The sequence below is a fragment of the Sinohyriopsis cumingii genome, chromosome 2 (genome assembly GCF_028554795.1).
Source record: "Sinohyriopsis cumingii isolate HCF-2022 chromosome 2, ASM2855479v2, whole genome shotgun sequence".
Classification (NCBI taxonomy): Eukaryota; Metazoa; Mollusca; class Bivalvia; order Unionida; family Unionidae; genus Sinohyriopsis; species Sinohyriopsis cumingii.
In genome coordinates, this window is record NC_142962.1 from 68,216,878 (window position 1) to 68,229,201 (window position 12,324).

Genomic DNA, 12,324 nt, shown 5'->3' on the forward strand with positions numbered 1-12,324 from the left:
CACCTCCCATGCTTACTTTACAGAATATAGACAGTGAAATACTAATAATCGGCTATAGAAAAGCCAGCCACCCATAGCTTTAGACATGTGGATTCATGGCAAGTAGAATACACCATAAACGGCTTGGATGGCAACAGTTTTGTATCGCATCAAGCTGTTTAGTTCACAATGTTTTGTAGAAGTACCACAAAGGAAACGGGTTAACGTTTGAACTGTGAGCATCACATGATGTCAACAATGACCTTAGGCCCTGAAAAATGCAGGTATGTATTTGGGGTTTGGATGCATGAATTTATTTTGCTTTGAACTGCCATTGACTTATCTGGTCAAGTGTCTGTTTTGTTTGAATGTAACTATCCAAATATATGACCCTTTTGACCCCACTTGTGTTTTTTATTTTATGATTTTTTTTTACTAGGCAGTAAATGCGGGATTAAATTTGTGCATATAAACTTTCCTTATACCTGTACTGTATATCGTTCGAGAATCAAGTGTTCCGTTTCAAGTTTCATTAGTAGAGCAGTACTCAGTGTTATAAGGGACATAACTTGTATACTCCAACGCTGTATTATCGCGGGTCTATATTATCGCGGCAAACGGGATTTCCCGATTAATTTTGGACACGCGCCGTCTAGCAGTTGTTTACATATGTAAAGCCGTAGCCAGTAAGGACGCAAATATCGTACATCACAATATCCTCTAAAATGTCTACATTTTTTATAAGTTTACAATGAAAAAGAATGAACATCACTTTTTTGTAAAGTGCATTCATTTACGTTTCCAGTCGAACTTGCTATACCAGCATTGGCTTTGATTATGAATTTATATTCAGTTTTTGTCTGATGTTTGATGAGTATAGGCCAAAATGTTGCTTATGATCATACTTCTCATAAATATATAAGAATATAATAACAGTTAAAACGTTCTTGAAATCAGTAATATTTCAGTAATAACATTAATAATAGTTGTTATATATTCACATTTCGTTGCCCACATTGCATTTAAAATTCATATAACGTTAAATAATAATTGCTTTTAATTTGTAATTTTGTTATTCATGGAATTACAGTTGAATTACATATGTGTTTGATTTTATCATTGGATCCTTTCACTTTTTTTTTTTGGAAATATTATGCCAGTATAAGCGTGGACATTTCTTTTCATAGGTAAGTGGTATTTTATATTTATTATAATACCTGCGTGCTGCCATACGTAAGTTAGGCAATTACCGCGATAATATAGAGTTGTTCCCCCATGGAACGTTAATCTCGGTCAGCCACCATATGCTCTTATATTTACATTTACGAGCTTCGATTGACAAAGCATTCTTATAGGAATAGAAAGAGGGAAAGTCATTGAAACGTTATAAATAATAAGTAAGCAGCAATAGCAAAACAGTTTTATTATGTACCGATAAGAACATTAAGTACCGCGATAATACAGCGTTCCAGGCTACGTGTGTAAATAATCTTCAAAATCGAAAGTAGATCGTTGGAAGCTCACTTTCAGTATGTAAGTAAAAGAAAAGTATATGGTAAAAATTATCTGAATTCGAAGAAAAATGATACATGGCAAGAAATATTTTGAGGTAATCATATAACAATTTTGATCTTTAAAATATTCAGCAAAGATGTTACCTATTTGAGGAACTTCTGTCACTTGGCTAGCCCAACAATGTAAGACGTCTATATGATACGATAGTGCAACTCGCATAGATAGGGCTTCATGGAAATTTGATGTACAAGAAGCGAAGTAAGTGAATGAACGCCATTTAAAAGTATATGTAATCAAATTCTCCAAAATGACAACTATAGCTGCAAAAAGTGACTCAGAGCTCATCATTATTCCCCCTGCACTAGTAATAGTTCAATCCATTACTTTGGCAATAGCATCTTTCTTCACCGAGTCTATGCCGAACTGCTAATTTCCATCTGGAACTTTTGTTAAGACAATTATTTTGCAGATCACTAAAAATCATGATTGAATAAACTTTGTTAGAACTATATTTAGATTAAATTTTAAAACTAATATTAATTTTTTTTACATTTATATCACTAAAGGAGCTTACATGACCAGTGTGACTTTTACTTTACCTTGATGCATCGATAATTATGTTTAGGTCGACCCAAATGACAAAGAAAATTAAATAATAGGGTACATGTCTTACATCGTGTGACTGTCACTCTGTATGCTTTGGTTTCATTTGTTTATTTTTGGAAGTTGAGGCTTTATGGTCTCTATTAATATTTGATATCTATTTTGTATGCAATCCCCACCATGAATAATATCTTTTATTTCATCAATTTGTATATATATATATATATATATATATATATATATATATATATATATATATATTTCTTTGATTATCAATCTTTTGTTCATATTATATGTCCAGCAGCCATCATAAGAGGGGAGGTCTGAACTATATTGAAAGGGTTATCTGTTCTACTCTACTATGACATCATTGTTTCGGAGTAGCAAATCAAACAAAGCAGAAGGAGTTCCACTTGCAGCAATAAAAAAGCTGCAGAAATCACTTCAACATGCAGAGGTAAATATGTGCTATAACTTCATCCACATCAGCATTACATATGTATGTATTACAAATGGCAAAGGTAATGCTAATAGGTTATTGCCTTTTTCATTGATGCTTATGAAAACAACACTTTAAATTCCTGAAACTACCTTGTTACAAATCTAAAAGCAAATTTGGGTGAAAAGTAAACTTTTTATTCAGTGTTTAACTCTACACAGTCTACACTTGTGGTAAGACCAACATTTGTCATTGATCAAAAAGGCATTATAGCAAGGTTGGTAGTGTAACAGGATTCTGAATTTACCAATTATTAAAATAAGAATAGATAGACAACTGGGTAGATAGATGGACAGACAGCTAGATGGATTTGATGAAGTTTCATATTTTACAGCACAGCAGCAAAAAGTAGGTTAATTAGTGAGATAATTAGAATAAAGTGCTTTGCCCCATGTATAGTAGCCAACGTGAACTGATCCACTGGAAGGAATTCAGTTAACACTTTTTCAGTCACTAATAATGGAGCAACTGTGGCATCTAGATAGATGGACGTAATGAGGAAGAAAAATGATTTAATAAAAATTATTTTTTGATGATTGTTTTAACACCAATCGCATCAGTATCATAATCTGTACAGATAAAAGCCATGGCTGGATAAATTTGATAAAAGTCAGCAAGCTGGTATAAAAAATAAACTTGTCTTGAAAGATTTGAGCTTGCTCAATAATTGAACATAACATCACAAGAAAAGTATTAAAAAAAGAATTTTTCTAATTACAGGAGGGTTTTAATGAAGAAATAAAAGTAGGACTTGCAAACCTGATGTACAATCTTCACACATTTATTTTCACATTTTGTTCTTTTTTCTACATGAATTTTTCACAAATGTCAGTTCAGTTTTAAGCACTGTTCATGCCAGAATCATCAAACTGGGTGATTATTTCCATTTCTTTTAGTACCACATCTTTATAACAAAAGAAGGTCACTGTGAGCACAGATTTTAAACCACCTGTAAATATAATGATATACCTGGAATCATGAAACTTGGTGAGGGTATGCATCTCAGTGAGTACTACACAGTCAGTTGTACAGTAGGTCACTGTGTTTCCTGTTGAATTGAAAAAGAGCATGGTAATTATCCTCCAGAAAGGACACTTTAAGCACAGAAAAGGCATTTTAAATGCATATAATCATTCTCAGAAGGACACATCATTTTATCATGAATTGTTGTTCTTGTTAATAATAATAATAATAATAATAATAATAATTATAATAATAATAGTGTGTAAACATCCTGTGTGTGTACACACTGCTGTGAGTCATTCAGTTCCAGTAAACAAAGACCTTTTTTGTGTATGGTGTTATTTAGTATTAACTTATGTGGCCATGCTGCCTCTTATAATCATATATTAAAATTAAATTGAGTGCATAAGTGACTTTATGTTTGCAGGAACAAAACTGGGCATTGTCATTGGAGACAAATCTGTAAGCAAATGAACAAAGACCTCCTTTATCACTATTTGTGCATCTCCATGTGGTGTTAATCAGTGGATAAAAAATAGCCTAAGCTTTGGGCACAGATTAATTGCAACTTGTGATCATAGACATTAAAATCAAGCATATAAATAAGTATTACTAATGCACAAAAATGGCCGTTTGCTTCTGAAGAAAGGGCAAGTTGTTGGAAAAAGGACATAGTGGATGCTGGTAAAATGGCTCAGAGAGGAAAATGCTCAGTATGGCGTGATGCCAGCCTAAAATGGACTGTGAGAAACAACTACTATCTTTAGTTAAATTTGTGTTTTAATATTTTCTCCTGAATTTATGAAGCAGGATGATTATATACATCTTTCTTAATACCACACACATTCAGAAATGGTCACTGTGACCTACTTTTTATATTTTACTGGCTAAAGTTAAGATTTCTGGATTCAGCTCATGATTACCTGTGCTTTGCAGTTTAGGGGATGAATCTTGATGAGCACTGCTCCTCATTTCAAAGCCAGTACTTGCAGATTTGCTTAGTCTGGAACAAAATCTCATTGTTATTCTTATCATTTATTTGAAATTCCTGCATCTGCTGTTTAATTGTCCCTGTTGCTAAGGCAAGGGGAGATAAAATAGTCATTGTCCATCATTCTGTCTGTGCTGTCATCTGTCTGGCTCAATATGCTCCAGTAATTACATTATGATTGAACCCATTTTGCTGAAAAGATTCATTGCAACAACAGCTCAGTGGAGTTTGCTTAAGAGAAATTCAATGAGCCTTTTCTGTACATATTTGAAGTTCAGCTATGGATCGCATTATCATAGACATTGCTAAGCATGGCATTGTCAACACTCTAGATTCAGCATTTATTTTAAGATTCTAACCAAATTTCCAGTGAAGCTGAATCTCAACAAGGGCTCAGATAAATTCATTAATGAGTATTTTTGTTACGTATGTTTGTTTGAATTACAGCAGTGATCATCTTAGCATGAAATTGCTAATCAACATGTTTGTGAACACTCAGACTTCCACATTAATAGATTTAAATCAAATTTACTGTAAAGCTTCATTTCAACAATGCCTTAGAAAATTTTGATGATGAGCACATTTCTCTAAAGTTCAAGTTATGGACCTTTACCATTCACAAACAATAGCATGTACATTTAGTATTTGTTTTCAAACCTAATTTGCTGTGAAGCTTCATGCCAAAAAAGGCTCATCTGAGTTCACTGATGAGCAGATTTGGCTTTTGTTTCTAAGAGTTCTTGCCATTAATCAGTTTAGAATATGCATCCCAATGGGTCAAGAAAACTAGTATTCACATATTTTATTTCATTTCAATCAAATCTACATTTTTCATAACAAAGGCTCAGAATGAGTTAGATGATGCCTAGATTTTGACCACATTTTACAGAGTCTTAATATTACCCTTCATTTACATATAATCAGCATTCTTTTCATTTGTGAACACCTGCATTTACATTTTTTGTTTTAACTATATTGGCAAAACTTCACCTACCTATACAAGGTCTCAGATGAGTTCAGTGTTCAATATATTTCTAGCTCAACTGGTTGTAAAACCAAGTGAGTTTATGACATTATCACACAATCACAATTGGTAATTTCAATTCTTCTCATAAATGGGCTTCAACATCTATTCAGTTATGGTAATCCATTACAAAATATAACCTCTGTTAAAAAAAATAGAGAAACGTTTAAATAGCTTCTCAACCAAAACAATTTACAGAATTTAACAAACTTTTACAGATAGCATCCTGGCCTACGTGTCTTTTGTTTTATACCAGTGATGTTAATGTATTATTATATATGTCTGATATTGGTGAAAAGTTTTTAAAAGAAATTTAAGTAGATTCTCAAAAACAGTTCAAAGAAATTTAACCAAATATGACAGAATCTATCCAGGCATAGATGGCTTTCAAAATTTTACAAATATTGCTGATCCATGATCAAATATGGCTATGATTACTGGAAGAAAGAGGATTTAAATGACTGCTTCTCAAAAAGTGCTCTAAAAGTTTGATCAAACCTGACAGAAGGCATCATGGTTAGGTTGCTTTCAATTCTGCAGAATAGTGATGGTCTGCAATCAAATAGGGCTGTCATTACTAAAAAAATCTACTATTTATACAAATCAGACTTGGTGACTGTTACTAAAAGAATAAAACTAAATGGCATTTAAGACACTGCACAGTTAAATTCAACCAGCTGTGACTAAAAACATTCTGGCATTAATGTTAAATAAAAGAAGTAATATAAACAACTTCCTTTTGAAAACCACTCAACAAAATTTGACCAAATATGACCGAAAGCATCCAGGCATAAAGGCCTCTGAGGTTTATATCAGGTCTGTAGTCAAATTTGGCCATTGTTACTAAAATAGAAAACAAAAATTATGGCTTCTGCTCTACAAAATTTAACCAACTTTGACAGAAAAGTCTGGCATTAATGGCTTTCAAACTGTTGCAAATGATATCTACACACCAATTAAATATGGGTTTTGGTAGTATATAATGGAAAGTCTTTTCACTTATGTCTTCTAATTCTATAAAGCACTCATAAAAATGTCACCACACATAACAAAAAGTATCCAATCATCAGAGGGCTTTTAGGTTTATAGAAATGATGCTATTCTGCAATCAAATATGGCTTATGTTTCTAAAAATAGAACTTTAATTACTTAAGCAAAAAAAAAAACAGAGCAGAATTCAACCGTGTGTGACAGAAAGTGTCTTAGCTTTTCACATTTTTTTTTTACAAATGATGTAGCTCCACCATCATATATGGATACTATTACTAAAAATAGAATTAAAAAAAACAATTACACATTATAGAACAGAATTTAACTAACTTTGATAGAAAGCATCCAGGCATAGGCCTTTCAGTATTGGACAAAATGATGCTAATGTGCCATACATGATGATTTTAAAGCTGACCAGATTCTGACCTTACTTTACAAAGTTATGGCCCTTGAAAGACTTCAGACAGGCATCTGACACATTCTCACTATTGTATTTTCTGTTTGATTGAAACCAGATCATCATTATAGCTATATGTTAGCAAGGTCTTGGATGACTTGTCTGATGATAAGAACATGACTCTTGAATGACTTAGGGATCTCATTGACTTTTGAATGCCGTTGCATTCAAACTTTTATGTTATTAAAGTTCAATCTCTTTTGCTAATAAAATTCAACTCATCATTGTCTTGGATGAGTTTGATGATGACCATTTTGATTGTTTTGTGCATTTATGGCCTTTCACTGACTTTGAATAGCTGTGCATCCAAGTATAATTTAAGCACTGTAGAATCCTCATCTTTTGTTTAATACCAACCAAGCATGGCAAGATGTCAGATGAATTTGATGATACATAGATTTGAATAATAATTTACAAAGTTGACTTGACTAATTTAGAACATTTTAATGGCTTGTAAAAAGTTGCATTTTTGTTTTTACTTCTAATTATACTAGCCATGAAGCTTCTTTTTTCGGCATTGTCTTCAATGTATCAATGTTAAGAAAGATATTTCCCATGACTGACTCAGTACTATATCAAGTTCTCAGTCCTCCAGCCCATTAGTGGTAGCAGCAGAGAGGGCGAACAGACCAATGGTCTAAAAACGTCCAAATGTCGAAAATAAGCCTTCCTACAAATGATCGAAAAATAAAAAGCGTCGACAGGTTTAAAAAAAGCGTAGACACTTTTGCCGAGAAAATCTCTCCGGAATTTTTCCAATTAATATTACTCCATTGTAGTTGGTGATTTTTTCTAGCTTATTATGCACGCTGTTTACGCAATTACATCTTAATTGAGGTCGCGCCCTCTCTTCTGCTATTAATTTATCCAAATATCTTATCAAGACCCACACGATATCGGGACTTAGAATCATGTAAATTTATTGTTATAAATCTGTGCGGAGTAGCTTGTGCTCATGAAAAGAAATTTCTAAATTTAATTATATCCATATCTCCGCTACACCAAGTTTGATGAATATTGCACAACGTATGTATGTCTACGCCATTAAACACAACTAAAACATTACAGTTATCCCTGATTACTTTCGGAATCTGTACGTATTGCTGAGTAACATATATCACATCAGTGTTTTTATGTCTTCCTTGAGAAAATATTCTAGCTGGATTTGATTGTTTGTCTAGCATCACATCATTGTATACAACTAAATTATTAATAAATCCATCTAGATCATCTACAGATGGTGCTTCATCAATATCGGTTATAAATTTAATGACATCGTCATCCAGTAATCACACGTTTTCATTAAAATCTTTAAGCACATTGTAGCATCTCTGATCATAAACTGATGGTGCTACCAAATACAACTTATCCCATTTTAGCCATCTCATTATAAGATTAAGTAACAATTGTGTCTTACCTGATTGAGATGGTCCTATTATAATATTATTATCATTCTGATTGAATTTGGCAATGCAGGATGGTGTTTAACTACCACTTGTTTTCAAGTCGCTGAGAAATCAATTATATCCATATTATATAAACATATGAATCTATATTGTTTACGCTGTAGAACCAAAACCCCAACTAATGATCTATCCACGGTTACAACAAAAAATGCGAGAATAGCATATGGTGGAAGATGTGCATTATGTAACAGAAAAAAGTTTTCTTTTTTACCTATAAAAGATGGTGGTGATATTGCTAAATTAATGTCAAAGTTCCTAGGAACTCCCGGGCTAAATACCCCGGAGAAAAACATCTACCAGGATATAATTATTGTGGTCCTGGTACTCGACTTGATATCAGACTTGACAATCAAGATCAACCAAAACCAGGTGAGTATCCAATAAACGCTATTGATAAAGCGTGTCATGTTCATGATGTAGCATATAAAAGTGAAAATCTACAAGACAGACATATCGCAGATGTGAAATTAATTCATGCGTTAAATTCTATAAAAAATAAAAATATAAGAGAATCACTAGCTAATTGGTTAGTAAGATCCGCAATGAAAGGTAAATTAGTGCTAGGTGCTGGTAATTAATTATAAATGGAAACGATTTATTATTCCCCAAGAGGATACTGGAAAGGTAATGCAGCGATTAGTAAACTCGCCGAGGCAGCAAAAGTTACACGTGTTACTGCTAAAAAATGGTTATCCAAACAGGCAATATCGCAAATTTACCTACCACCACCGAAACAAATTCAGTATGTGTATTTTGATGTCAGCGTCCCTAATGAAGTTCATCCAGCTGATATTCTGTTTTTACCGCATGATACTGTACGTAGAAAAACGTACAAATACGCGCTAACCATTGTTGATGTTGCAAGTAGATATAAAGATGCAGAACCGCTATCAACGAAAACAGCATCTGAAGTAGCTTCTACGTTTAAACGAATTTATCAACGTGGACCCAGACCACAAAGTGGTCTACAGTGGCCACAGCTGCTACAGGATGATCCTGGCAAAGAATTTCTTGGTCCAGTATCATCGTTGATGAAGCGATATAATGTCAAAATACGACAAGGAGACACTGCAATTCATTGTGATCAGGCAATTGTTGAACGATTTAACTGAACACTTGCTGAGCGCTTATTTGGATATCAATATGCGAAGGAATTTATTCAAGACAAGAGTGATAACTGCGTTAAATAATGAAGTAACTCGAACGACCAACATGAAACCTATTAATGCAATTACAAAAAAAATATACCTGCACAACGACGTGATTTTTCAGCACAGCCAATACTGGGGAATGTCACTGTGAGATATTTATATGAACCAGATGAACTTGAAGGTGGTAAAAATAGAGTGACTGATCCTATTTGGAGTGTTACCACACATAAGATATCTAACGTAACAAGATCCTCAGGTAGACCCGCAATCTACAGATTAGATTCAACTGCCCCTCAACATGGATTTACATGTGAACAACTACAAGTAATTCCTGAGGATACGCAATTACCACCCAGATCACTTAACTAGCATCCCTATGTCGATTACACTCAAGACAGGTCAACATTACATTTTCTAGTGTATGACCGCGACTGTTATCTTTTCTATCTACGATAAATTGTCTTGGATTATTATTTGAATATCTCCATAACATTACACAATTACAACTTGCACAATGATTGTTCTGCTGTTGTTTCAACGTGCTGATAAATTCAACATCAAGATCAAAATCGCGTTGATTTTTTTTATCAGATTGTTTATAATCAGCTAATTTTTTTCTTATTATATCATTGTCAATATCATCACTAATCAATGACTCATCCAAAATAATTCTCCGCAACTGAGATATTCTTCTGACTCGAGACACTGTGAGATAAACTAAGTTTGACCACTCGATACGATCATCTATAATCCAGACAACTGTATTGGTAATAGTTAATCCTTGAGATGAATGAATCGTCATCGCGTATCCTAGTGTCCACGGGGATTTGTTCATTTTTATCGCATCTTCAACAGCGTTGATATCAACTGTGATAATATCATTTAATACTAAATTCTGTTTCTCGGTCTGTCCTGGTATATCAACATCAATATTTTGCCGTCGTGTATCAGCTGGTCGATAACATAACGGAACTGGCAATGCTGGAAACTTTTGTTTATGTAACTGAAACAATTCCCATTGAAGTGTATAACGAACTATTTTTCTACTTGCCACTATCAAATCATTCGGTTTCCACGTCTGCAGAAAGTTGTTCATAGAGGTTTCTGAAATTATTCAGCGCATTACTTCACACTGAATTTTATTCGGTTGTAGTCTGATTAATTTTTTCAATTCCTTTAATTCTGCATCAGTTGCTCTACGATCATCATTTATTTCTTCGTAATAATCAACGAAATTTTTTAACCAATTATGTGGAGATGGTCCAACAAACGGTGGTGGTTGACCATGATCGCCGCACATTATCACAGCAGTGTTTCTTGTTAACAACTAATCAAGAAATGTTTTTAATGTTTCTAATGGTACTGTACATATTTCATCCCAAATGATGATCCTTGGAATGTATTTCTCGCCCATCTTTAAAGATGTCCATATATCACCTTTCCATCGGAATAAGCTGTGATAGGTACATGATTGTACTCCTCGTTGTTTCATCTCTCGCACGAGTCTCTGTGTAGGTGTAAGCACGATCATATCTGATTTCTGAAATAGTTCGATCGCTCGAGTGGTTTCACCAGAGTCATCCGGTCCGTTTATGTATATCGTTTTATATCTAGTTATTGGATCATATACCTATGGTGCAGATGATATATTTGATCGTTGATTTTTATAATAATCATCTTTGATCATAACATCTGCTGATTCAGAATAATCAAGTATATTTTCTTTCTTTATTCTCCATGAACCCCACAGTGCATCATCGTCCGTGAAATCATCCAACAACGTTGCATATTTCTTATCGATGTAGAACGAATCTGTTGCAACCCTAACTGCGGTATCAGGAAATTTATTTATCATAGATAGTAAATTTATGCTCACGTAGGTCAACATCGATGATCTTAAATGCGTATACTGAGGCGATTCTCCATCCATATAGCTTACAATCGTACCTAACCGTGTTCCATTTGATAAATAAACATCTTCGCGGTTTATAAATATATTTCTCGCTGCTGCATCAGCAACTATAAAGTCGTATTCGGTATCATCCAGTATTAATCGTGCACGACGTTGTTTATGATCATATGCTCCACCTTGAGTAAATTTTCCTATTTTTTTTTTCTTCCAAGATCCTTTGCTGTTTTATCGCTATTATTGAGTTTAATCTCGAGGATTCTAGGAGATTCTTTGATGATATCATCCTTGAAAGCATCAGGACATTTTTCTCTAAATTCTTTAATGACCACATCAAGACTGATATTTTCCTTCGATGGTAACAAAACCTTGGTTTGTTTCTTATATGATATAATTGCCTCACCAACCGCCAACGATACCAATATCGCACAATCGAGCATATATCGTAATAAAACTATTGGTGCCCAGCGTTTTTCTGAGAAATGTCTACCAAACCAAACATAACATATCGTATGAAGATCCAAAGCAAACTCGAATGATTCAACACAAGGAAATCCAGTTAGATCAAAATCCGGCAATGGTCCATTTATCGATACTCGCGTTATTTCATGTGTTGGATGAAAGAACATTGCAAAATACTTAGAACAATCTCCGTATCCGAGAACACTTCCTGGATAACACGCAACCATATCAACAGATATCATATGGTTGTAATTATATTTGGTATTCCACAATCCGCCGTGGCTATACTCGACACAACTTGTTTGTATATCCGAA

General features: G+C 33.8%; 1 protein-coding gene across 5 annotated transcripts in view; it reads left to right on the top strand.

The window, feature by feature from the left end:
* Window positions 1-1,266: 1,266 nt before the first annotated feature.
* The window catches only part of LOC149805093 (uncharacterized), a 53,309-nt gene continuing 42,251 nt past the window's right edge, over window positions 1,267-12,324 (top strand). Inside the window, exons 1-2 of one of the 5 annotated variants that reach the window (XM_089947300.1) lie at window positions 1,267-1,588; window positions 2,402-2,554. In XM_089947300.1, the coding sequence (XP_089803426.1) occupies window positions 2,459-2,554 (96 nt within the window). In that variant the 5' untranslated portion in view covers window positions 1,267-1,588; window positions 2,402-2,458. Of the gene's footprint in view, window positions 1,589-1,610; window positions 1,753-2,398; window positions 2,555-12,324 lie in introns of those variants that run through there. The other 4 variants (XM_089947314.1, XM_089947307.1, XM_089947328.1 and 1 more) reach the window with 4 other exon arrangements.